This window comes from Lissotriton vulgaris, chromosome 6, assembly GCF_964263255.1.
Source record: "Lissotriton vulgaris chromosome 6, aLisVul1.2, whole genome shotgun sequence".
NCBI lineage: Eukaryota > Metazoa > Chordata > Amphibia > Caudata > Salamandridae > Lissotriton > Lissotriton vulgaris.
Window position 1 is genome coordinate 322,620,753 of NC_141694.1, and position 26,590 is coordinate 322,647,342.

The window sequence follows — 26,590 nt, forward strand, 5'->3', positions numbered from 1 at the left end:
GGAAAGCAACTGTACTGAACATTTTTAAAAGAACATCTCTCTCTCCTCAATGGAACCTGCCTGCAAGAACTAGGGTCGCTTTCCTTCTGTCGCTCATCAGTCTGCCAACGGTTGAACCTATTCCAGTTCCTCAAATCCTGAGATGTATCATTAATGAAGTTTATAGGGACTATCCTTTCTTGTGAACCATCATGTTTCCACCAACTCCTCCCAACACCTGCTCACTGTTTCCGGCAGGGAGACCAGCAAGGTAAACCTGGTTCTGTTTTATTCCACTATGATCACTTTGAAAGGAGACTAACCGCATTTCCTCATTTTCTTTACAGAGACAGATACAGCTTGACACCAGGACTGAACCTGCTGCTCCAACTAAATTATTTGGGGATATTCTCAAGAATGTGTGATAAGTATGGAAAAAGTAGCGTAACGCAACTTTCAACATCGAAACATCGAAAATTACGCTGTGTTAACTAAGTGTTCTCAACATGCGATAGTCTCACTATAACGCGCCAAATGACAGCGTTAAAACCAAAGGGACACCACAAAAACGAATGCAGAAAAAGCTGCGATAAGGCAAATCGCGATTTGAAAATCAGTGAAAACCAGCTGCAATCCACACACGTCATGCTTGGAAATGCCCCATAAAAGCAGAGTAAAACATACAGTGAGATCACAACGTACGAGCACAGCCCAACAGCTGTGATGCAGAACAAATGACCATTGTCCCGCATCAGGCAGGCATACCCTCACAAACAGGCACAATGCACATTGACATGCATTCTGTACGTAACCTGGGCCAATGCGGAAACATACATGGGGCACACTGTGAAACCGCATCTCCTCTTCATATTGCAGAGGAATAAACAGCACCCACCTGCACACAAACGTGCCATGTCCATGACCAAACAATAATGAAAGCATGGATTAATGTAGGATCAGTGACTCCCCCTTAAGTACATGTTGCCCATGTCGTGGGACTTGAGTCACAGGGCGCATCCCTGCATCATGACAGCATTAATCAGATCCCAAAAGGGCACTGTTGTCACTTGCAGGCCACAGATGACAGCCAAAATGGAATGGATTGGGACACATCTGAATCTCTGAAGAGTCGGATACCGTTCCAACTGTGACACAGAGAACTGGCAGTTCCAATATGTGACACCCTAAACAGCCTCACTGCACAGACGTGACCCACCCACCATCGATTACCAAATTAAAAAAATTGCAAGCACTACATGTGCCACCCACACTTGTCTGAGTAATGTGCCTGTACAGATGAGTGACATGCACGCCTGGAATGTGTCTTGTAATGCATTTATTTGCACATGCTGTGCCTGTGGTCATTCATCGTACTGTCCCCAGATTTCCAAGGACCGTCAAAATGTGACGTCAACATGAGAATAAATTGTCAATGATGGTGTTCCTACGGGCAGATCTGTTCCACCTGCCTCATCTTCATCATCATCGTCCTGTGCATCTGGCACTCGTTTCCATGGGGCTTTGCTACGTAGACATATGTTGTGCAACACACAACATGCAATAATCATCTTGCACACAATGTCTGGGCTGTACAGGAGCCTTCCAACTGTGACGTCCAGGCACCTGAAACGTGACTTCAACACACCAAATGTGCGCTCCACGATGCCCCTGATGCGTTTGTGGGCCAATTGTACTGCCTCTGGGTCTGTGTGTTCGGGGATCGGAGGGGTGTCATCATCCAAGTGCAGAGTGCATATCCTTGGTCACCTGTGACAGAGAAAAGAGACGTGAGTCAACACTACATACTGCATGATGTGTTGGCATTCTCACTGGTCCATTGGTGTGTGATATGTGCGATTTAGTAATTCCTGTATGAAATTAACTGCCTGTAGCAAATGAGCACCATCCATGTGTATTACGGAGCCTCACTGCTGCTCCTCCCTCCCTCCTCCTGAGTATAGTCACTAGTATGCGCAAAGCAGTTGCATCACTTGCACCCTGACGGCACACCATTGTCATGCCTGTCTGCGCATGTCCACAAGCCTGACTACGACACAGTAATGATGTGTGCTGAAGGTGGCCAGCGATGTGTGTGTAGGCCTATTGTGAGGACAGGACAGACACAGATGTAGAGCACCTGCCTGGCTGACCTCGCCATGCGTTTGTGGGTAGACATTTGGCACATGCTGCACTTAGAGCAACACACACAATATTTGGCATGAGTGATCCCTGACCCCGAGCGGGCATGCCCTCCCTCATGTACCCTTTGGCAGAGCCCGCACTCCGGGGGCATGCCATATAGCAACATTGTCCATTGCGAGACGGGTGGCGCAGACGTTACAACAGAGAGACATGCATCAGTCACTTCCTTGGCAAGGCCTAAACTGAACTACACCCAGATCCACGTGTAGAAGAGCCACACCCCTACGCTGTACTGCCATACACCTGTCCACTCCGCTTACGCTCACAGGGAGGTATGACAAAGCTACATGTTCCAGGTCTACCCCACTGCCTGCGGGGACATGGACACAACACAATTTGGAATGGCCCATGGCCCTCATGCATACATAATGACCACACAGAGACACTGAGTGAGTTTGTGGCACTGACTACGGGCACTTGTGCCCGGCCCCTTTTATTGCCAGAGTCACCTGTCCAGTGAATCCTGTGCTGGATGGGTGTTGCGTAGTGTAAGCCACCCCTCAGGGGTTGAAGCGTGCTGGCAACAACCACACCAGTTATCAGGCTATCAGCAGTATAAGCTGCAAAGGGCATGGGTCCATGACTTGAGCTGCACAGAGTCAGTGGCCCAGGATGCACTGCGGCTGCCACAGGCATACCGCCATGGGACGGTGACTTACGCTGCACTGAGGTGGGGCCACACAAGCTGTGCGGTTCCTCATCGGTGTCCAAGGTGAATGTTGCGGAGGGTGCGAGGGATAGTGGAAGGTGTCCTCCTGGGCATGATGCAGAGGGTAGACGCAAGCAGAAACAGGCAAATAGCGGAGTGGAATGCTACAGACTCCTCTTTACCACCGTGGCAGTATCAGCTACATGATGATGAAGACAACCCCCAGCCCATGGACTCAGATGCCACCAAAGTGCAACCAGAGATTGTACACGACGTTGGAATGGCATGTGGAGCAGATTTGTGGTTGACAGAGCTAGTGGCAGCAGAGTTGAGCGGGTGTTTAGCCAGCGACGATGCTGTGTCCTGCCTGGTACGGACTGTATTGGATTGGTATGAGACCTGCAGGACTGCAGTGTAGGCCGAAGGCCGAAGACAGCAAGGGCCCACATACACGTGTGGTTGGAATGCTATGCATGGCGTGGGTGGCACCACATCGACGGGGGTATAGTGATTTAAACACAGCCATAGTTAGATATCCTCTGCCAGTGTGTACTCAGTACCAAATGTGTGACCTACATGTCCACTGTGTCAGCCGGTGGAGTACGTCAACGAGAAGGCCGTGATGGTCTGAGGAGGCTGCCAGGGTCGTGGGCCTTGGGCTTGGAGCTTGCACCAGGACGTGGTGGGCCCTCTTTGACACACACTGGTGTCAGCAGGTGGGAATTGAGGCCTGGGTGCACAGGGGCGGGCAAGACGTTTTTGGGGATCTGCGGCTGGGGTGCATCATGAGCACAGGATCGCAGGCACCACTGCTCACGGTGCCAGCCTCGTGGTGGGGTGAGAGGCGCTGCCCTGGCAGAGACATTGAGCATTCCGGAAGGGAACCGTGCCCAGAGTAAAGTGCTGTTTACTCACACCTCCACGCTGGCACACGCTTACAGGGGGGACGTCACAAGCCATATTTCCGTGATCTCCAACACTGGCTGGGGTGACATGGTTGAGTCCACTGTCCACTACACTCCATACACCAGCAGTGTATGTAGACATGGACATGTGTGTGGTCGGCAGCGGTAAAGTGCTGTTTACTCACACCTCTATGCTGGCACACGCTTACAGGGGGACTTCACAAGCCATATTTCCGTGGTCTTCCACACTGGCTGGGGTGACATGGTTGAGTCCACTGTCCACTACACTCCATACACCAGCACTGTATGTAGACATGGACATGTGTGTGGTCGGCATACTGCTGTTGGGCCATCACATCTATATCACACTTGGCATAGTGTACATTCCCATTCATGAGTCACTTGCCTCCTTCGCACATGCCTGGTCCCCACCTCTACCCACAATCTGCTATTGTGTGGCTGAGGTGCCATGCCATTGATGGCTTGTGTACATGGCTCGCACAGGTTCCCACAGTGAGTTACGCTGCCGTGTCCTGTGGGTGGGCATGTTGTTTCGCATGTTGTATGTGACTTTGTGACGTGTGCATTCCCGGAGTTGTGAGTTGCATGCTGGTGGATTTGAGGTGTGTGGTGTGTTCATTTGGTACTTACCAACGAGCAGCGCATTTCCGTACGTGCCAGCCTGGAAGTGCTGGTAATTGACTTATTTTATTTATGCAATTTATAAAGCGTGCAACCACCCCAAGGGTGACTCGGCACTGAGGACTGGAACCAAGGGGGTAAACACTACGCGTTATTGATTGAAAAGCCATGTCTTTATCTGCTTCCTGAAGGTGAGCAAGGTAGGACTGGTCTTGATGTGGGGGGAAAGCTTGTTCCAAAGTTTAGTGGTGGTGCACAAAAAAGATCTGTCTCCCCAGGATGCTTTTTTTGTTCGGGGGACAATGAGAAGATTAGCAGTGGAGGAGCGTAGTCGTCTGGGGGGGTTGTAAGGGCAGAGGGATTGCTTGAGAAAGTCAGGTCCAATGGAATGTATAGCCTTGTAGGTGATGCAGAGAGCCTTAAACTTGGATCTGCTTCTGACAGGCAGCCAGTGGAGTTGACGGACCACATTTGGGATAGGTTCAAATTCGGGAGTGCCTGTCAGAAGCCTGGCCGCTGCATTTTGTATTAGTTGGAGTTTGTTAAGAACTCTTTCTTGAGCATTAATGAATAGACTGTTACAATAATCTACTTTGGACTTGACAAGTGTGCTGATTAGCGTCTTAGCGGCTGTGGACGGGAGGTATGGAAGAAGTTTCTTTATGATTTTAATGGTGTAGAAGGCTGAGGAGACTACTGAATTAGCATGGTACATAAACGACAACTTGGTGTCGAAGACGACCCTGAGATTTCTGACTTTTGAGACTGGTGAAGGAGGTGTTCCTAAGTCTGCTGGCCACCAAATAGAGAGGACCAGGTGGGTGTAAGATTGCCAAAAATTATCACCTCCGTCTGGTGCGTTTTCTGAAGGTCTTCTGTCTGTGGTGATCCGGGGGTGGGGGGCGGTTGGGGTCCAGGGGGGTGGCGGGCCTGGGGGTGGTGGCTGTGGGTATTGTGGCCCTGTGGGGGCTCCCAGCTGCATGATCAGTAGCTCCAATGCATCTGTTGAGCTTCTAGGGCCTCATTTATGAGGCAGTGTGTTACTTTTGCGCCGCCGGTGCGTCACTTTTTGTGATGCACCAGTGGCGTAAAAAATGTGCCTTGTTGCGCCATATTTACAAAGTGACGCATCTAAGTAGATGCGTCACTTTGTAAACCCCTGCACCACATTATACCTGCACCAGGTATAATGTATGCATGGGGGGCGTATTGACGCAAGGAAGGGTCATAGAAGTGACGCAGTGAAATCTATGACATTTTGCTGCGTCACTTTTAGGACGCCGTTGCGTCAAAATCTTGCGCCTGCCTCACAGCAGGCGTAAGACTGACACAGGCCCTTTCACATGGAGCTTCCCCATGTGAAAGGACGCATTGCTGGAGTTGCGTCACTTTTGTGACACACTCGAGCAATGCGTCACTTTTGCGCTTACATATACGTCAGAAATACAAACGTATCTGTATTTCCTTGCGACATGATGCGTCATACTGTAAAAATGACGCATCAGGAATGTCGCAAGGAGTGCACACTGAGAAGTGATGCATCGCTACTTTCACGCAGCAATGTTTCATTTCTCATAAATGAGGCCCCTAGTGTGGTTGTGGGCTGGGCTCCCTTTCCTGGTGCAGGCTGTGGTCCGACTTTACACCAGGTCAGCGCAGGTGTTAAATTCCTGCTACTAACGCACCTTATGCGTGCTTTGTGACCTTATCGCAGATCTGGCTGGTCGTTGAGAATATTGCGGAGTGGTGTTGTCACGTTTTTTGGCACGGAAAAGCCTACTCTGCATCTAATTAGCGATAGTTGCTGGGGTCATCTGTGGCGATGTTCTCTGTGGCTGCTATCGCAGGTAAACTGGTGATATGGGCTGTTAGCACCAGCTCGTGAATGGGGCAATAGGTTTATCGCCACTTTGGCTGCGGTAAGGTGCCGTTAACTTGGCAATAAATCTTTGAGAATATGCCCCTCTGTTTCATTTGAAGTAAACAAAACTAAAGTTATCTCTTCCCCAATTACGTCTCTGAAGCCAACCAGTGCTAAATCCTTTGTGGAGACATTCCTCAAACTTGTTAGCAAATACCTATGACAGTTCTGACCTATTGAGGGGCTGCTCAACTGCCTGTCTTTTATACATTCAGGGTCTCATCTGCTTACACTCTTTACCAACCTGAACTGCGCCAACACCCCTAGGACATGCAAAAGATTTTTATTTAGCAAACTCTGTACTCCAACCTATCGGGGAGGTGAACATTTCCGCATAGGGCCTTCAATGTTTTTAGCATTCCTAATTGGTCTACTATATGTAGAATATACAACTAGAAATAGCCCAACTGATGGAGGAGATCGAAAAGTGCAAAAAGCCTAAATAAAAAAATGCAAGCAATGCAGCCGGATCCATGGTGGGGGAGGCAGCAGTAAAAAGGCAGCAGTAGCACAACTGTGGCATTAAGAGGAGGTGGGAGGAAGAATGTTATATTTGCATATAAGCAGCTAGGAAGCAGATGCTAAATACAGGCAAACAGTAACAGATTAGGAAACCAATAAAACAATTAGCCCCCTAAAGAACAGATAAATAACCATAGCAGAATGAGGCAGTACTAAGTTCCTGCTCTGTGGGAGGAACACAAGAGAGAAAGGAGGGACAAAAAGGCAGGACTGACCACTAGCAAGCAAGAATTTTTAAAGGACACTGACAACGAAAAATGAAAAGAAATGGCATGGAAGGGGATGCACTCTAAGCATACAGACTGATCACAGCAGGTCTCGAAGAGACAGCTCATGCACTGTCTAGCTCTACCTAAAAACTTGTCCAGCAGTGGAGTGAGTTGTGCCTTAGCTGCTTTGTTGAATTTGCTGTGGTGTCATCAAGTGCCACAGCTTTACCAGAAAGCATATCCTTAATGCCTTCCAAATTTCCTCAACCATAATTTTATTGACTCAATAATAGTGAAGCCTTACTTAACCGATAGGTAGTCTAGGATTGGTTGGGAAAGCCTATTCAGCTGCAGGGGTCTCTTCAGGTCAGAATTAGAGAGGCAACTCCAAAAAGAAAAAAGGAAAGATTAAAAAAAAATCAGCATACTCTGTGAGATGATTATTGCTATCATCATAGGTGGAACTGTGGACTAATCTTCAAACTTTTTTCAGTTGTGCAGAAAGAAGGGACCTGCTTTTCGTTTTACCTTTAATGCAACCACTAAAGTTAGAAAAGGGTATATTTGCCTCTGGATGTGAAGAGTGTTTTGAGACCAAACTGCTTCTCCAAGGCTTGTAATAGGTCACAACTCTACTGTTATAGGTCCATGTCAAATTCCTGATCTTGCATTGTGGAAAAGGTCCATTCAGAGTTTAATTTTAGGTTCGCTGGAACCGGGTGTCATTATGATTCCCTCTAAGCCTACTACTGGTTATGATAACTGAAGCCAACCTATGTAAAACACTGTTTTCTAATTCAAAATTTTTTTCACAATAGTAACATCTGGACATCACAGTACGTGGACGATGTAATGTTCCTCTTGATCTAAGATGCTGTCTTGTAATTCCCTATCCAATAAGAGCACAAAAACTGAATCCTAGGGTGGTATTTTGGATCCTTATTCTGTCTGCTTTCTCAAATGCTCTGGATAGAAATCTAGAAAACAAAGGACAACATCTATTTCATATTGCACAATAGAAGTGCATTTAGTCATGTGATTACTGCATATTTGTTTTCAGTTATGTTTGATTTTGAAAAATATTTATAAGAGATGGTAAAATGATGTCACAACATTTTAAACAGCCTTTTATGTTGTTTTAGGTAAACAGTGTTCCTAGTCTGCTATTTTTAGCAGCAATCTAACAAGGGTCGTCTGCTGGTGATCATACGCACCATCTTTGTGAGATGGGGCTGTGCAGTATGTATCCCAACAGCTATCGATAAACAATCTCATCAACGGAACATTGTAGGTTGGTAAAAACTTACTAATGTTGATGACAACAACTACAGGGCAGGTTGACCAGGAAAACCTCTGAGTCTTAACTGTACAGAATCAATTTATTTATTATAATTTTTTTATATTGTTTTTATTGGAGAAAAACAGTTGTAGTGTAAACAATAATCATAGAAATAAATGAGTTTGGTTTACATAACTTAGGCAATCAAACAAGGCACATAGTATCAGGTTCATTCGATCATCGAGGCTTAAGCAGGTCCACTGGTCTCAAAAGAGTCTGCATATATTACTTGTCTCATTGACATACACCAGTTTGTTCAGACAGCGCATCACTAGTCTTCCATATCTTCATCTTCTGAACTATCTGTATCATCATCTGATAGTAGATTGCATAGTTCCCCCCTATAGGTGTTCCATGGCGCCCAGATTTTGTTCCATTTACGTGGGCTACCCCAGTTTTTGTAAACCGTGCATTCCGTCACCATGATTAAGTCCATATTTCTACACCATATCGCCAATGTGGGGGGGTCCGCTGCTCCCCATTTCTGCGCTATGTCTCTCTTTGCCACCACCAGACCAAGCGTAGCCCATGTTTGTCCCTGTCGAGTGAGGTCATTAGGGTCCCACACATTCAAAATACACTCCCTAGGTTCAGGCAGGAGGTAGACATTCAGCGCTCGTGACATAGTGAGTAGGACCTGCCACCAGTATTCAAGTATTACCGGACAGTCCCACAGTGTGTGAAAAAGTGTGCCCTCCTCTCCGCACCCTCTGAGGCAGGAGGGATATGTCGCTCGCTGTGGCTTGTGCAGTGTGGTTCTGGTGTAGTATACTCGATATAGTACTTTGAGTTGCACCAGACGGAATTTAGCTGAGATGCCCACCTCCTTAGGGGATGCCAGAGCCATTAGCCAGTCCGTGTCATCCATATCGCCAACCTCCTCCACCCATTTATCCCGGAGTTTAAGTGTGGGTTCTGGTAAATTATTAATCAACTTCTTATACGTGAGGGACGTAGCTCGTTGTGGCATAAAATCTGTGAGCAGACGGTCTTCCAGTGGTGAGGCCTCTGGGACGTCTGTGTCAGCTGGGAGTGCAGTCAGCAACGCGTGCCTAATCTGTACGTAGCGATAAATTTCATTCTGGCCCAAATCGTATTGTTGTTGGAGTTGTGAAAAGGGGATCACTGTTCCCTTATCCCACATGTCACCCACTGCGTAGATCCCAATATTGTCCCATTGTGTAAAGCCCTTACTTTTCCTCAATTGTCCCAGTGCCTTGGTGTCCCATAGAGGAGTAAGTTTGGTGATAGTGTTTTTCCAGCCCAGTTTTGACTGTGCCGTATACCACAAAGGAACTGTCTGTTTTGTGGGTCCTACCAATTTGGCGGTCAGACTTCTATTATATAGCACCGCCAGTATGTTGTTCATACCTAATTGTCCCCTATCGGCTCTGTAGGCTGGATTGTCCTGGGGTGCATGTAGCCAGCTGTTGATGGTGTTGAGTTGCGTCACCCAGTAGTATAATTGTAAGTTCGGCAATGCAATTCCACCCTCATACCAGCTCTTATTTAATTTAATTTGGGCTATACGTGCCGGTAAATTGCCCCACATGAGGGCCGACACTTGAGCCGCGACCTTCTTAAAGTATCGTGGTGGTATCAGGTATAGCGCGCTATCTAGAGCATAGAGGAACCGTGGCAGGGCCATCATTTTGTATAGCGCTGCTCTTCCCAACAGAGTTAGGGGCAATGACACCCAGTGTTTGACATCTCGTTTTAATCGCTCCAGAGGGGGTGTCAGGTTTTTACCAAAGAAATCTATCGCATTACTAGTAATATGTACACCTAAATATTTAAAAGAATCTCTGGTTACCACAATCGGACAGTCGGCGGGGAGTGACGGATCCGGACCGTTCAGGACATATAGAACTGATTTGGTCCAATTTATCGTGTATCCAGATATTGTTCCGTGTGTGTTGCATAGGTTCAGGAGTTCAGGAATGCTACGGTCATGGTCTGTAAGGTACAGCAGCATGTCTTCAGCGTAGAGGGAGACTCGGTCTTCCCATCCCGCTGCCCAACGAATGCCCTTCAACAATGGCATCTGCCTAATTAAGGTCACCAATGGCTCTAGCGTGAATGCGAACAATAACGGTGATAGCGGACAGCTCTGGCGTGTTCCTCTTGCCAATTGTATTGTATGGGATACATGGCCGTTTGCTGTTACCTGAGCCACTGGCTCAGTATATAGGAGTCGTATCCAGGCCTGAAATTTAGGGCCAAAGCCCATATGTGATAGGACTGCAAAAAGGTAGCTCCATTCTACTAAATCGAACGCCATTTTTGCGTCTAATGACATTATTATTGCTGGTTCGGAGAGCAACGAAGCCTGCGCCAATACACCGTGAACCCGTCTGAGGTTAAGGGCAGTGTTCCGGTGTGGCATGAAGCCCGACTGGTCTGGGTGGATCAGTCGGGGGAGGTGGGGCATCAGTCTGTTGTCTAGTACTCTAGCCAAAATTTTTGCCTCCGCGTTCAAAAGTGATATTGGGCCATAGGAGGTGCAATCTGATGTAGGTTTGCCCGGTTTAGGAATCGCCACAATCATTGCCTTACGTTAGTCCGGCGGGAGCATTGCTGTTTGCAGGCTATCGTTACACATCGCCAGTAGCGTCATGCTTAAAGTTTCTGACATGAGTTTGTACCATTCTATAGGGATCCCGTTGGGGCCCAGCGCTTTTCCGGATTGTAGTGCCCCTATTGCTGACTGCAGTTTGTCAGTCGTGAGGTCTGCCTCTAGCTGGGCGGTCGCCTCGGGCGGGAGGGCAGGAGTTTCTATGCGGGCAATAGAGCTGAGAGCTTCGGATTCTAGTACTTCTTGGACTAGAGTATAGACTTCTTCGAAATGGTCAGCTAGTATTGTCACTATCTACTCTGGGTGAGTCTGTAATATGCCTGCCTTCGAGTATAAATGCTGTGTCCCCCTGGGTCCCCCCCCTTTTTTATCCAGCCACGCCAATACCCTCCCTGCTTTATCTCCCACGTCGTATATTTTATGTGACGTTGCAGTAATGTGGTTTGCGGTCTGATGTTGCAAGTGGGCTTTATGGCACTGTTGCTGGAGTAGTAACGCGTGCGCTGAATCTAAGGAGGGATCAGCCATGTGTGCTATATTTGCCGCGTTGACGGCAAGTTCTAAGTCCGACACTTCCGTTTGTTGTGCTCGTTTATGCCCAGTAATGGACACTTTGGCCTGCCCCCGGAGGACCGTTTTGTATGCTTCCCAGAGTGTAGACAGGGACTGTACAGAGGTGGTATTTTCTGCAAAGTAATGTTTGGTCGTCTTTTTAAGTTCTCTCCTTATATTGGGGATGTTCAGATAATTGGGGTAAATTGGGTATATTCTCTTATGCGGCGTCTCCCTACAAGCGAGAGTCAACAACACTGGAGAATGGTCTGATATGCCCCTAGGTTTAATGTCAACCTCCTCAACATCTTGTGTCCTCGAGCCCACCATTAGGAGGTAGTCTATACTGGAAAGACTATTGTGTACCGCGCAATAGTATGTATATTGATTTGCTGTTGGGTGTGTCTGTTGCCAGACATCTACAAGTCCCATCGCCTCAATAAATCCCTGGAATCGGGAGGGCCCTGATGTTTGTGGCTGCGCTGGAAATCTCTCAATTTCTGAGTTTACAGTCGCGTTAAAGTCCCCTCCTATAAGAAGGTCACCCTCTGGCAGTGTCAATAGAAACGTCCCTAGAGCCGGCATTACCACCGACTGTAACGCCGGAGGAACATAAACCGAAACTATATTTAAGAGTTTGCCCTCCCATTGTCCTTGTATCGCTGCGAAGCGACCCTGGTCATCAATCTTAGTCTGCAGCAGTATGAAGGACGAGGTCTTCTTGATCAGGATTCCTTTCCCTCTCGAACCTGAGGCAAACTCTACGTGTGCCGCCATCTTGTACCCTCTCCTGTGAGATGTGTCTCTTGTAACAGAACTACTGTTGGGTTATGCCTTTTCAAGGCCTGCAGTACCAGGCCTCACTTTATTTTGTCGCCCAGGCCTCGCACGTTCCATGTTAGGATCTTCAGGGGTGGCACCGGGGATTTTCGGGTTGCGTCACCATGGGCCTCTCCTTGTGTGCTGTGTGTTACTAGTGGTCTATTTAGCTCTGCGGTATCGTTGTCGTGCATGGACATCAAAGTGTTTATGGTATCGCAGTGGATCTGCTGCGTGTGCCCCTCCCGCCATGTTCATGATGTATTTGTCGTCTCTACGTACTGTAAGTGTGCATCGGTCATCAAGCCTTGCCACAGTAAATAAACAGTGCTGAAACATAAATTCCCCAACATCCCCATCCCTCCTCCCTGCCTCCCTCATTAACGGACATAAAACTGCCCGCCTCCCCAACATAGCAGAGTGCTTTACCCCAAACCCAACGATAGTACTTGCTTGCCGGGGTACAAGGCCCGCGGAGGCGGCAGCCCCCTCTTCCCCCCGGGCTCGCCTCAGTCCATAATCCAAAGTCATTCTAATTTTCGTATGCAGTACAGTAGGACGTTGGCGTGGATCGGGAGGCCCCCTCTCCTATCTCAGTTCCAGGTCAGCCGCTTCTTCCATTGGTGAACGGCTCAGTACTTCCCTACTACGTTCTACGTTCTTGGGAACCCTCGTGGTTAGTCTCTCGTTGTTGCCGGTGGTTCTTGTTGACACGTCTCTGTGATCCTGCCTGTCGCCTGCCCTCTAACCAGTCGTATGCCGATTCTGGAGTGTCGAAAAACCATGTCTTGCTGTCGGCCACCACTCGGAGCCGGGCCGGGTACAACATGGAATTGGGTATTTCACGCTTCCTCATTTCCTTTTTGACTTCAATGAAGCTTTTCCTGCGGCAGGCTACCTCTGCCGTATAGTCCGGGAAGAAAGCAAGCGTGGAGTTTTGCATACGAATCGGCTGAGATGTTCTTGCTGTCTGGAGGATTGGGTCTCGGTTTAGGCTTTCCTCCTGGGACTCTATGTGCCCTTTCCACGTAGAAGAAACTGAACACTCCCTTGGGTTGCAGTTTGGTTTTGATCATGTCTTCGACATATAAGTCCATAGCCTGGTTCACCTCCGTTTCGGGAAGGCCAAGAATTTGCACGCTGTTCCTTCTCGATCTCCCTTCTTGATCGTCCAGCCTTTCCCTCAGGCGCTTATTATCGGTTTCCATCCGTTCCATCGCTCTTTGTAATTCTGACGTGTCCTCCACCAGCGATTTCATTACAACTTCCACTTCCTTTATTTGTTCAGTCATTTTGTGGAAGTCCGCCCGCAGCAGTGAGACGTCTGTCGAAATTGTCCCCACCGTCGTTTGAACCACTGTGAGAGCTTTCATTATGTCTTCCAACGTGACCTTTTTGGCGCCATCGCCTTCAGGTGTCTTACTCAATTATGGACGTCCCTCCGATCCCTGTGAGTTGCTTTTGTCATATGTGGTCCAATTTGGCCTGGGTGGAGTGGTTCCTCGGGCCTATACCTGCCATGGCGACACTGTCTCGAGCTTGCACCGGATTAGGAATTGGTGTGGGGCTTAGTGGGTTCTTGCTGGCTTCGCCGTTGCAATTTGCCCCCCAGCACAATCAATGGCGCAGATTGTTCTAGCCCCGGTGGTCCTCCCCTAGCTGCAATCCTTAGTGTATAATGTAGCCGCCACTGGCGTTTCGTGCCTTAGAGCAGAATTCAAAACCGCCCCTGAAACGGCAATAGCTGTGACACTCTGCTTGGCAACACACACTGGTGCCTCTATGCAGCTCACTGCCAGTCCGTCTATCTGCTCAACTGGTGGCTATTGATGAGCGTGTTGTGGGTCCCCACTCCCAGCCACAAGCCCGTTGCCCCCCTTCACCGTCACCTGGAGTCGCCAGCGCAGGCAGGTTGAGCCGCAGCTCACACCACACTGTCAGCCCGGTGCCCCCAGCCTGTAATCAGCCGCCGCTGACGTCTTCGTATGTCCACCGTTTCCAGAGCCGCCACCGCTCTGTGCACTAGAGGTCAAAATTGAAAGGGGGGGAGCGCCTGGTGTGAACCTCGGGGCAGTTGGTGATCTCCGTTGATTTTATGCTGTTTAGTTATTTATTTATTTTATCATTGTCCTTTTGTCCCGATCCAAGGCTCAGCGTCATCGCCTGCAGCTCTGATTCAGTCGAGGGCCTCCCTGTCGTCGTCAAGGACCGAGCGCTATGATACATCGATGCTGCTTTGATACATCGATGGTGTAAGGATTTCAAGGCGACTGTGCTTTCCTCTTTAGGTCCAAGTTTCTAGAGCATCTGTGAAAGATAGCACCTTGAAGAAACATTGTCCTCTTTTTACAACCTAGGAGGATGTTTACAATGTCTATTGGAACAAGGGTAGAGGTACGCTGGGAAGGCGGTCTGTGTGCTATAACAGATTGTTTTATCATAATGCCTCACACGCAAAAAGGTTACTTTTGAGTAACTGAATTGACATAGTTCTGAAGAGATCTAACTTTACTCTCTGAATTAGGATGCTTTTAATTTCTTTGTTTTAATTTCTAGTTTTTGTTCTTTTCTTTTTTCTGTTGCCTTTGACCTACCCTAGCAATACTACACAACATTTTTGCCAGCTAGTTGCTCCACTACATTGAATATATATAGCAAATGTAGTTGTATATATGTGATATTTGAATGAGTAGAAGGAGGGTTCTCTCTGAAGATTCACTAAGAGATTTCTTTATTGTGGTTCTCTATCTCCTTTGCTTCCACACCTAATAGAGCGTGGCCTCCTACACCTGAGCTGTGTTCCAGGTGAGGTGAGGCCCATTCCTCATATCTTACAAGTGAGCAAGACAACTTTTATTGTTTTTGTGAAATACTAAGTCTTTTCAAGCTAGAGGTTGTAAATGTTTTCAGACCTTGACTTACCAGTCTTTTGCATTAACAAGTGATTACTGTGTGACTCAATGTAGGATCGCGAGGAGGCAGTCTTTGTCCATTCCATCCAGGGCCCTTCCGGTTCGCGGTGCCCAGCAGCCCACACCTCAGCCCGGGTATTGATTTACGGCTGGCCACGGCTCAGGGCTGGCATGAAGGCCGTTAGATGTTGACGGCCTATTATTCGCGGCACTTCACTTCTGGGCGCCCCCCGATTCCACCGGGCCATCCCCATCGGGTCCAGACCTTGGCTCACACACCGGGGGTCACTTTGTTACACCGATTTGCAGACGGATTCATGAGAAAGGGCGCTTCACCCACGGAGCTCAGAGGCTACGCCGCCATTCCAATCGGCTGCTAGCCACGCCCCCCAAAATCAAATTTTTGTTGTCTTTCAAGACAGCATCATTACACTACATTAACTTTTCACAAAGTGGCTCCAACATGGGGGAACCTCACAGTTAAAGGAAGAAAAGAATATAGAAGAAGGTAAAAGAAGGCAACCAATATGCATAGAAAGAAAAGTGGCCCACATCACAGAAAATATCATGCACAACATTACGTCTGTTCCCAAAATACACTCACGAGAACAATACATTTGGGTGTTTGGAATGAGCAATGACATTTAGGAAGGAGCAGGACTCTGAAGAGGATTGTTGGCCCTAAAAAAGTTTTGCATTAATAAAAAGTAAAGTCTCTGCCGGTGATAGATCATCCTGTTCTGATCTTTTCGTTTGTGTGTCGATATCAGGACAAGTCCGCCTGTCGTGATTGGCATGTGGTTACTTTGGTCAGTCTGAGTTATAAACAAATGCTGTTTGTGTTCTTCTTTCCATATCCAGAGGGTTTGGACCCAATTTATAATGTCTTCAAGAATTGCTCAGATGTGGGATCCAAGAACACGTTGTTCAGGAGTTCAGAAAAACATGGCTCTTATTACCTGAGAGTTGAAGTCTGCAAAACAAATGGCTGCAACAATGGCCCTCTTGAATGTGAGTCTTTCATCCTTATGATGCTCTCTTCCCAATCTTTTACCTTTTCCATCTATTTCCCTTTCCTTTATCTCTGCCCCAACTTTTCAATGTCCTATCACTGTCTTCAAGCAAGTCTCAACAGGTTTTCCTGGCTCCTGGCTATGATTTCTTGTTGCATGTTACTTACTAGCCTCAGAGTATGTATCAGCAAAGTACCTTCCAACAATCTCTATTTCCAACGGTCTTTCCCATCCCTCTAACTCTCTTGTGCTCTCTTTTTCTTTTTCTAATTTAAACCAGATCAGTTGAATTCAATAATGCTTTGTTGTCATGCCTTATTGCCAAAGCTTTGCAGTTTTGTAGTTGTTGCTGTGTGGATTTATAGATAAGCCTTTGGTAACATAATGGTGTCTCAGCAGACAGCTATTCTGCTGCTCTTACAACTGTCTTCTACTAGAATGTGGAAATTTTTGTTCCTAATGTTTTCAGCCATCAACAAACATGTCATCCTGAGGTGTGGAAATGAGATGGGGAGAAGTAGGATATTGGTTAAAAAGTTAAGAGGTGATGAGAGCAAGGTTACTAAAGCCAAGGTTGAAAACGTTAAATATTTCAGAAAGGATCTGGTTGAGAAATGGAGCTAAGCAGGAAACTGACAGTAGTCACTTTACAAGCAGTGAGGGGTTGTGATGAGGTGAACAGGGGAAAATCCGAGGTGAAAGATGTTTTCCTTGGCCTTCCCAGCAGGTTCACCTCCAAAATGTTTCCCTTCCCCCCTGCTATTTTGCTCAATTCGCTTTCCTGACTTTAGAATTCTGATCATTTTATCTCAAATAACATATTAAAGTTGGCTTACACCTGATTGGCATATTTAGTTTACTTATAAATTGCTAGTAAAGTGAAATACCATATGACTAGGGCCTGTAAATTAAATGCTACTAATGGGCTTGAAGCATTGATTGTGCCACCTACATAAGTTGTCCCTTAAGACATGTCCGATTCTTGTCATTGCAGCCTGAATGAAGTTTTCAACTGGAAATTCGGCTTAGAAACATAATTCCCTTGCCAAGCCTTAAACTCCCGCTTTATTGCATGCATCACCCCTAAGGTAGGCCCTAGGTAGCTCGTCGAGCAGATTGCATTGTAATGAAATGATTAAACGTCTACCTTTAAGTCTTACATGTCTTGGTAATGAAAAACTACTAAATGCAGTTTTTTCACCGCTGTGAGGCCTACCTTACATAGAATACCTTTGTGCTGCCTTACTACACTTAACAAGATTAATCTTTTGATTTGGACAGGCAAACCTTTCGCCTTGGGCCCTGAGAGATTTTCATTTAAAATTATCTTCAATGGAACAGTCAAATTGTGAGTTACGATTTTGAAAATGCCACTATAAGAAAGTTAAACACACAAGGTGATGGACGGAATGTTGCACATTGGCAAAACATTCATCCCCAGTCACAGATCTGGGTTTAATCCATTGTTATTTTGCTCACCACGCCACCCCAATTCAGACACGGCCATATGCAAATCAGTCTTGAACATGTGCCTCATGGGATCAGTCTAGCCCGAACTGCCAAGCCATGTCTTCCCTGGACCTGAATCAAGCATCCTAGGACCGGTTTCTAGCTATCAGCCGTCAACAGCCAGGATAGCTTGACTCAGGGTGGCGTAGTGAGCACGGGAACCAGGTCTGGGCATACCCTTCCCACATAGGGCGAACAGCAAACACACACAAGGTGATGGATGTAATGTTGCACATTCGTGCAATCAGTGGTATCTTTAATGTATGTTTGCATCTTTTTAACAGACGGGTGCAATTATTTGTCAAGAAATTGGCCAATGGGCTCATGTATACTGCCTCTCGTGGAGACAATCGGTCTCATTGGTGGATCCTTAGCAAAAAGGAAAATCAAAACCCACATTACTGAACATAAGTCTAATATTCGCACAGCTAATGTCAAGTCATCAGTTGCTAACCACTTTCTCGAAGCACATCACAACATTTCCCAATTAATGTTCATTGTACTTGAGCACATTGATAAGAAGGAAGGAATGGATAATAACAAGTTGTTATTACAACGGGAAACTGTTTGGATCCATAAATTGAACTCTACTAAGCCGAATGGGTTGAATGATCGGATTGAATTTGCTTGCTATTTATAGCTACTGCAATCATTTACATGCTGTGTGCCTGGAATCCTTGGTCTATTTTAATGTGGTTGGACATATATGAATATAACATGAGTATAACGATTATTACTCCTGGTCATTTAGTGTTGTGATTATGCTGAGTTCACACTTTATGTTAGATCATTATTTTGCACGTTGATTTTTATCCCTGTCTTATTTAAATTTTATTCAATTGCATTTTCGTTTTCACCTTTATAATTACCATGGCTTATTTTTGATAGTTTTATTTGTGTTTTTACATTTACATTCATTTGAACGCAAGTATTTCTTTACCATGCAGCTTTGAGACTTTGTAGTCTTTCCTTAGTATTGTTTTCAAGCTATGTCATCACGTGAGATTAAATCACCCAATCATGAGTAGCCTAGTTTAGGAACAGAAAGAGATGCGGTTCTACAGCGTCTCCGTGATAAACATGAAGCCTAACTTTTGATTTTCGGTAAGTTTTTTGAAGTGATAGGATTACCTAGGTGGAGACTCGTTTATTACTATAAATGACAGGTCCCTAGCTGTTTTTACGGGCATGTGGACAGTTTATTTTTTCTTGTTACAGAAACTAGTGGACACTATGTTAAGCAACACATGAGTTTCTAATATTTGCAGATTCACCCGTAGCACGTTTGAACGGGTCACTTTTTCACACGATGGGTTTTTCACTGCGCACATAAGTATGCCAGCACTTCTGTGTATCACTCATACTTTCCTGATACAGTTATACAATGTTTATTTAACAGTTACGCTCCCTGAGGAAGGGCTACAGAGAGCCCGAAATGCATTGGAGCCCTCATGGTTATCAAAAGTGTTTTTTGGAACATGAAAAATGTTGAAAGTAATGGAATGATGGATGGAATTTCATTATGAACTGTTGAATGAAAAGAATAAAACGAATTCTAAAAGAACATTATTGAAATTGTGTGGAGTCCTCAGATTGATTCACGAGGAACCGAACTCCTGAGTGCCCATATGGGATGCAACTAATGATCCATTAGTAGCACACCTTGTTCTTCATGTTGTAACATTAGCATATCCTGTTCTATTTTCTGGAGGACAGAGTTGTTAACCCATTGTCCACTACAGACAGTGTTTTTTCCAAAATAATACGATCAATTTCTCGTATTTTTTCAGCAGTTTCAATTTGCGTTACTTTCCCAGCTTCGTTGTAAGCAGCATATATACCTGCGTATATGAAACGTTTTTGACGCTGTTTGCGAGGTCCCGTTAAGAAATCTCGCAAGTCAACGTCTTCTTTAAGTAAGGTCAAGTGTTGCTTAATTTCAGGTAGTGTGGATTTCTGTAGCAGTTCGAGGCATAGTTTCCCTACACTGTATGTTGTTATTATCCCTGGATATTGTCTCTGGGAATATCTTGGGTCTGGCCTGTTCTGTGTGAACCCCTGTATTTTGTTCAGGAATCTATCTTGACAGTTATTAGTGTCCGTGGGCCAGATCAACCATTTTTTCCAATCAGGATTAATTGTGTTTTGGTGCAAAATATGGGATACGTCTATCTCCTTATCTGTAGTGCTATTACTATCAGGTATGGGTTTTGGTATAGACGGTTTGTTTAAATCCTTTATCTTGGCTAGGCCAAGACAGGTTGTTTATTGAATGGTGTCATTCAGGAACATTATTTGTTCTGGGATCATGCAAGCTCTGAATAATGATTCTAAACCTTGTTTGTACCTGCCAGTCTTTTGTACCCCAGACAGTTTTTGTCTCAATGTTGTTTTTCCAAAATTCAAAACCAAAAATGTAGACAATCGTGCATAAACGTTTGCAGAATAAATCAGTTTAGTATTAGTCAACATGTTTTTCATTCATGTCTTATTCATAATTTTAAAATAAAACGTTTCTGGATTAGTGTTGTTAAACCCTGAGAATTATGGGAATTTCTCATAAAAGGTTTTCGAGCTGCCTTTTGGCGGTGTTTGACAATGTTCCCATTGATTATAAGTTAAAACATTTCTAGGATTAGCAGATTTATGCAAATAGTGGTGCCCATAATGATTAAAGCAATACATTTCTTCATAATCTGATGAACCTTCTAAATAATCAAGTTCTGTAAATTTTGCTGACATTTCGAAATCTGACATTATTAATAGTTTCAAAGTCCCAATCATCAGAGAAAGTGCTCAGTGATACAAAGTCACTTAAAGAAACCTTGAACTGGTGTGGATATCTCAAGAGTTCAACCGGGCCATAGATATCGTAATTAGTACCGTCCCATGCTACACCACCAGGTATAGGAATGGCTGTGATGTTTACTGATGATAGTTCTCTTTTTTCAATGTGAGAAGATCTGTGAGCCTTTAGAACCAAGTTGATTTTCTGACTTGCTGTGTCCATTGTACTGTATTTTCCATCAATCATTCTTTCCAAGCTTAAAACCAAAATGAGCCAGAGCAGGAGGAAAAGTACACCTAACACAATCCACAATTCAATTCATGGTGAAATCAGATATGTTTTTCCAAGTTGATAAAAGAGTTCTGTTATTTTTTCTTTGAAAGTTTTGTTTGCTTGCTTTTCTTCATGTTCACTAGGATCTTCAGAAAAGTCGTCAAAATTGATGAAGTAGCCAGATGCAGTTCTGTCAAGTTCAAGTTCAAGTTCAAAAGACCTTTATTCGAATTTCATAAAATTCATAAAAGTACCGAATACAGCAAAAACACACATTTACATATAATACATATAAATAACATTCCATAATATCATCATAATTCATATAATAATTGTACAATAAATTTTAAAAAATGTTTACACAGTAGCGTCACTTTGACTAGTTTCTGATTTCAGGGGTTTTCCATTGTCTTGCGCGTACGTATGGCTAGTCTTAAGAAAGTGCTAGTGCGAAAGGTCAGTTCATCAGTATCCAAGGTAAGCAGCAACATATAAGATTCTTTAAGTGTGAGAGGTCTGTGTTTTCTGAAATACGGAGTTAAAAGCCATTTGATAAGTTTCATGTAAAATTTACAGAAAAATAAAAAGTGCAGGTCATCTTGTGTGCTCACACCATCACAAGGACATGGAGTAAGGTCTGCACTATGTCGGTACCCCATAGGAAAAGACAACAGAAATTTCACAGTTCCTGCCCTTAAACGAAACAGTAGAGATCGCTCCCAGTTTGACATAGGGAGGAAAAGGTAGGGTGGCAGAAGTGTCATACAAAGACCATTTCCTATGTATTTCATAACCCTTGATTTCTGGGATTCTCTTCCTATACGTCCGTTTCTATAAAGTGCATAAAGTGCTTTTTGTACCTCAGCTTTGTCCTTTAATTCAATTGACATTGGGTCGGTGAACAGAATACCTCTACCAATTTCATTTAGTGATTTAAAAACTTCTGTAAACCAAGGAATCTGCATACCATATTCACAATTTAGACAGTCCTTAATGATGTTTTGTGTGAGGACAGCAGCATCATTCCTCCAGATTCTAATCCAGAAGAGAGCTGGTCTTGCTCTAATAAAATCATTTATGTAGGGGAGGTTAAGTTCACTGTGACAAATAAAATCAGACGAAGAAATCGGTGCGCCCAGCACTTTTCTACAGAAACGATTTTCTTCTCTTTGAATACAGATGCTGCTATCCGACCCCCATACTTCTGCTCCATACGTAGCGACAGGTGAACACTGTAATTTAAAAATCTTTAAAATAGCCTTTGTGGCACCAATTTTCTTTGGGCGAGGGAGACTCAGAACAGAATTGTTGGCTTTCGAGAACTTACTCGTGGCGTGGGCCAAATGCCCACTCCACGAGCTGTTCGCAGCGAAAACCAACCCCAAATAAGGGAATTTATGGACAGATTCTAATTTATCTGTACCAATTCGAATTGTACTAAGTTTCCTTTTGCCCGGCCCACAAGACATAATAAAAGACTTTTTAAAATGTACTTTCAAGTCCAATCCCTCCATAAAATTTACAAAACTATGTACAAGCAGACGTAAAGCATTAGGTGTGCGTGCCATAAGCACCGCATCGTCTGCATATAGCAGCGTAGGTAAGGGATTGCCTAGAATTGTTGGGACATCAGGGGTGGCTTTTTTCAGACAATTAGAGAGGCCGTTAATATAAATAATGAACAACAGGGGTGCTAAAACGCACCCCTGTCTCACCCCCCTCCCTATCTCTATGGCTCCTGAGACCTCTCCACCCATCCCGATACGTACCCGTGCTTTCAGGTCAGTATGGAGATAGGCTAAAAATCTAACGAGAGTCTCATCAAGGCCATTGGATAGTAGGATTGACCAAAGCTTGGATCTGTTCACGAGATCGAATGCGGATGAAAGATCCATAAAAGCTAGATAGACAGGGGATGAGCGAGCAATGCAATATTTATCTATTATCAATTTCAAATTTAGACATTGCTCCACTGTTCCTACCCCACTCCTAAACCCCATCTGACAAGGATCTAAAAAGTCAGTATCAACCGCCCATTCCAATACCCTATTATAAATTATACGTCCCAGTACTTTTAAAGTGTTGTCCAGAAGGGAAATAGGACGATAGTTTGCTGGGTCTGATCTGTCTCCCTTTTTATAAATAGGGACAATGATACTTGTAGCCCAGGTAGCAGGCATGGCTGCTTTTGGGAGACTATTAAAAATTTTAAGGAGTATTGGTGACCATAACTCGACATTATGTTTAATAATATCGATAGGAAGACCGTCTGGACCGGGAGCCTTGTTACCTAAACTCTCTTTTATGGCTTTCCTGACTTCATGGTCCAGAATCTGTAGACCCTCCAATTGTCCTGAGTTAGGGAGAGAATGCTCATTGGAGGGGGCTGCATAGATTTTGGAGAAATGGCTCTCCCATGCTGCACTTGTTATATTGCAGCTGATTTGTGTAAGCTCTTTGCCCATTTCCCTCGTTCTCCTGACAGCCGACCAAAATGGGCCGCTGCCACCCAGGTTGGCACTAGTTACCAACTTTTCCCAGGGGTCGGAGAGCAGGTTAGCCTTCCTTTCTGATATTTTGTCTTTATAATTTTTCCTGGCGGCTCGAACTGCAACTTTGCACCTTGGTTTAGCAGAGAGTACCTTTCTTAATTCTCTGTTGGCCAGGGAGCAAGATGAGTCAAACCACCGTGGCTCTTTACGGTCATTGGGCAGTGGGACTGACAGGAGGATTTTAATGTTTGAGCATAAAGCTTCAAAGTCTGCGATCAATTGATCATTATTTCCGCTGGGGGACAAGCAAGAATTCAGCAAATGCGGGTATTTCTCCTGAACAGTATCTATAGTAGCCCCACAATCAATTCCCCTCCATTTTAAGCGGAGGCCATCAATTGAGGGTGTAATATCCCTTGCCCCGTTAAGGTTTGTAAAAATTGGACTGGGTGCAAAATTAAAAATAACCAACAATGGGTTGTGATCGCTAAAGGACGTTTGCACAACAGAAGTTTTAACTACACGATCTGTTAGCAGTGGTGATGTAAATACATAATCAATAATGGAACTGCTATCCCTGCCATTAAACGTGGGGGCATATGGAGAATTCATGTCATACCCTACTTGCATGGCATCCGCAAAATCGAAATCGGATAATATTCTAGTCAGTTCCAATCCCCTGCGATCATCAGGGTAAACAGATTTAGTTCATCCATAATTCTCTATAAGTTTCACATTGAAATCACCCCCTAATGGAATACCAGCCTTAGTATCTGCTGATGAAGAACATTAAATGATATTTAAAACCTTGGACAAAGCCACAACATTTTTGTTCGGTACACCATAAAAGTCATTATTATAAAAATTAATTAAATAAATCAAGGTCTTCGACTTTAATTTATATTCAAGAATTTGAATATTAGGATTGGCAAGGTTGTCTAGCTGCAAATCTCTAATTGTACCACCTGCCAGAATTCTAATCCCCATGAAAAGGCCACCCACTGCTCGACCGAAACTAGGTTTTGCTGACGTCAGGCTAAAGCAGTGGTAGCCTTCAATGTACAAATTTCCAACAGCCCAAGTTTCTTGAAACATGAGTATGTCTACATTATTTATTAACTCAATCCATGCAGGGTCTGACAACTTGGATTCTAGTCCTCCAACGTTCCAACTTAATACTCATAAACCATATGTAGTTCCATGTTTATCAAGTCTGCTCCCAGTATTCCCGTTGTCATGATAGGCTAGTTCATTGGAAGTGGGCAGAATGCTATCAGACGATGTAATTTCTGTAGGACCATTCTGGTCCTGGTGCACTGCAGCTGGGGTTGTGAGACCCTCTAAATTACAAGCTTTAACTTGGCTACACATTTCATTATTGTCCAATATACCCAGTCAATCCTGTTCATCTAAATTGGATAAATACTCAAACCGAGTAGGAATGTTGTACATTGATCTAGCTTCAGTTGTCGGTGTGAACTGGTAAGTGTCAGGGACTGGGTAGGGCCTATCTCTGTAATCGTACGGATGCATGATTGGAGCTTGAAAATAATGCGGGATATTGTGAGTTAGAAATGACATTGAAGGTTGATGGTGCCAGTTACGGCTGTTACTGTGAATGGCATTGGGGTTCTGATTCTGAATGAAAAGTGGTAATTTGATCCTTGCTCCAAAGTTCAAATCTTGGAAAGGAATAGTGGGGTTATTCCCCGAGGCTTGTTCAGGAGGTATCAGGTGTCTGTAAAAGTATCCTAGTGGAAGGAGAGTGGTGTTGAATTCCCAGGGCGAAGGTGACGGGCGCTGGCAAGTGTTTTCGCTGCCCATTGAGGTTTTCTAAAGCTTATAGTAACGCAGTCACCCTCAAACTTTTTCCTGAGTGGCCCTATCCAGCCCACTCGCTGGGTGTTGATAATCTCCCTTGCACCATCTATAGGGCAATTGCAGTTAGCAATTAACCAGTGTAAAGTTTTATTTTTGAGAGATGCGGGAGTTTCGTCCTGATCCTTCCTTAGTTTGGTAACATTTACTAACACCAGTACATATGTGCCACATTCCGGTGGAAGATTAATGCGGGCGGGTACTTGCCTAACTGTTTTTTGTGTAGGTTGGGCCGTGGTAGAGCTTCTTATGGAATTTGCAGGTTGACCTGTGGTAGTCCCATTAGGTGGTTTAGTGTTTGTGTTAGTATTAATACAGAGGTCCTTCCTTGTGTCTGAGGCTGCATTGTTGGTGTGCAGTGTAGTTGTTTGTTGACTAATGGTTGGACCTTTTGGATTAACCAATGAGACAGATGGGGCTTTATGTGCGTTATTTGTGTTTGTGGGAGGTGCTTGAGAGGTATTGGATTTGGTGCCTACTGTTTTGATGGTACTATGATTATTTGTACTCTTTACGGCGCCTTCTTTCGATAAATTCTTAATAGGGATACTCAGTTCAGCTATTTGTTTTTCTATCCTAGTAAGCCTACTTTCAATGGGGGATAAGTAAATACTTAGTAATTCCCCCAACCTCTCCAGCATGCGGTCATGTGCATTATCAGTATTTCCATTAGTTGTATTATTGGTATCTGTTGTTCCGCCCTGCTGAACCATTTCTCTTTCATCCCCCTGAGTGGTTTCCGTGGCCCTGCTAACATTTTGGTTAGGGTAGGAATTAGTATTTTTCGCAGTCTTTCTTTTTGACTGTTGATGTTTCCTAACCTTTGTGAATTGGGGCTTTGGTGCATATAATTTTTGTTTTTGAACAGCACCCTCTCGTTTGCCTCTCAATTGCCTTGTGTTGTCAACAGATATTGCTTCAGGAGTGGGATTGATAAGCAAATCTGGGGTTTTCTCTAGATCCATACTGATATCTGTGTCTGAATCTATCAGGGGAATAGAGGCTGAGAGATTAACCTCGCTTGGAATGGTGTGGATGTCAGCAGCTACATTTAGTAAGGGTCTGATATTATTGGGCATAGCCTGGGCAGGTGTAGTAGCAGCGGCAATAAGGCCAAGGGAAGAACGTTTAGCGTGGGCCAGGTCTTGTGATACCCTGCGTTCTAGGAGGGAAATGCCCTGCAATTGTTGGAATTGCTTCAGGATTTTCATTAATCTTTGGATTTGTATAGTCAGAGGCTACATCATTGTAGACCAGTGTTTCGTGACGAACTGTTGCAAATTGGGATTCAAGAGGAACTAGTTCCATGGCTTTGTTGCATAGTCCTTTTTTATTCACTGCAGGTTTATCAAATGTGATTAGTCTCTCAGTTTGAACTTCTTGAATTGTAGCAAGCTTTCGTCTTCTGCTA

General features: G+C 44.8%; 1 protein-coding gene across 1 annotated transcript in view; it reads left to right on the forward strand.

The window, feature by feature from the left end:
* The window catches only part of LOC147707296 (uncharacterized), a 154,233-nt gene that overhangs the window by 34,646 nt on the left and 92,997 nt on the right, over positions 1 to 26,590 (forward strand). The window contains exon 5 of the mRNA XM_086925632.1: positions 16,088 to 16,237. Coding sequence (XP_086781758.1) covers positions 16,088 to 16,237 — 150 coding nt within the window. The remainder of the gene's footprint in view (positions 1 to 16,087; positions 16,238 to 26,590) is intronic.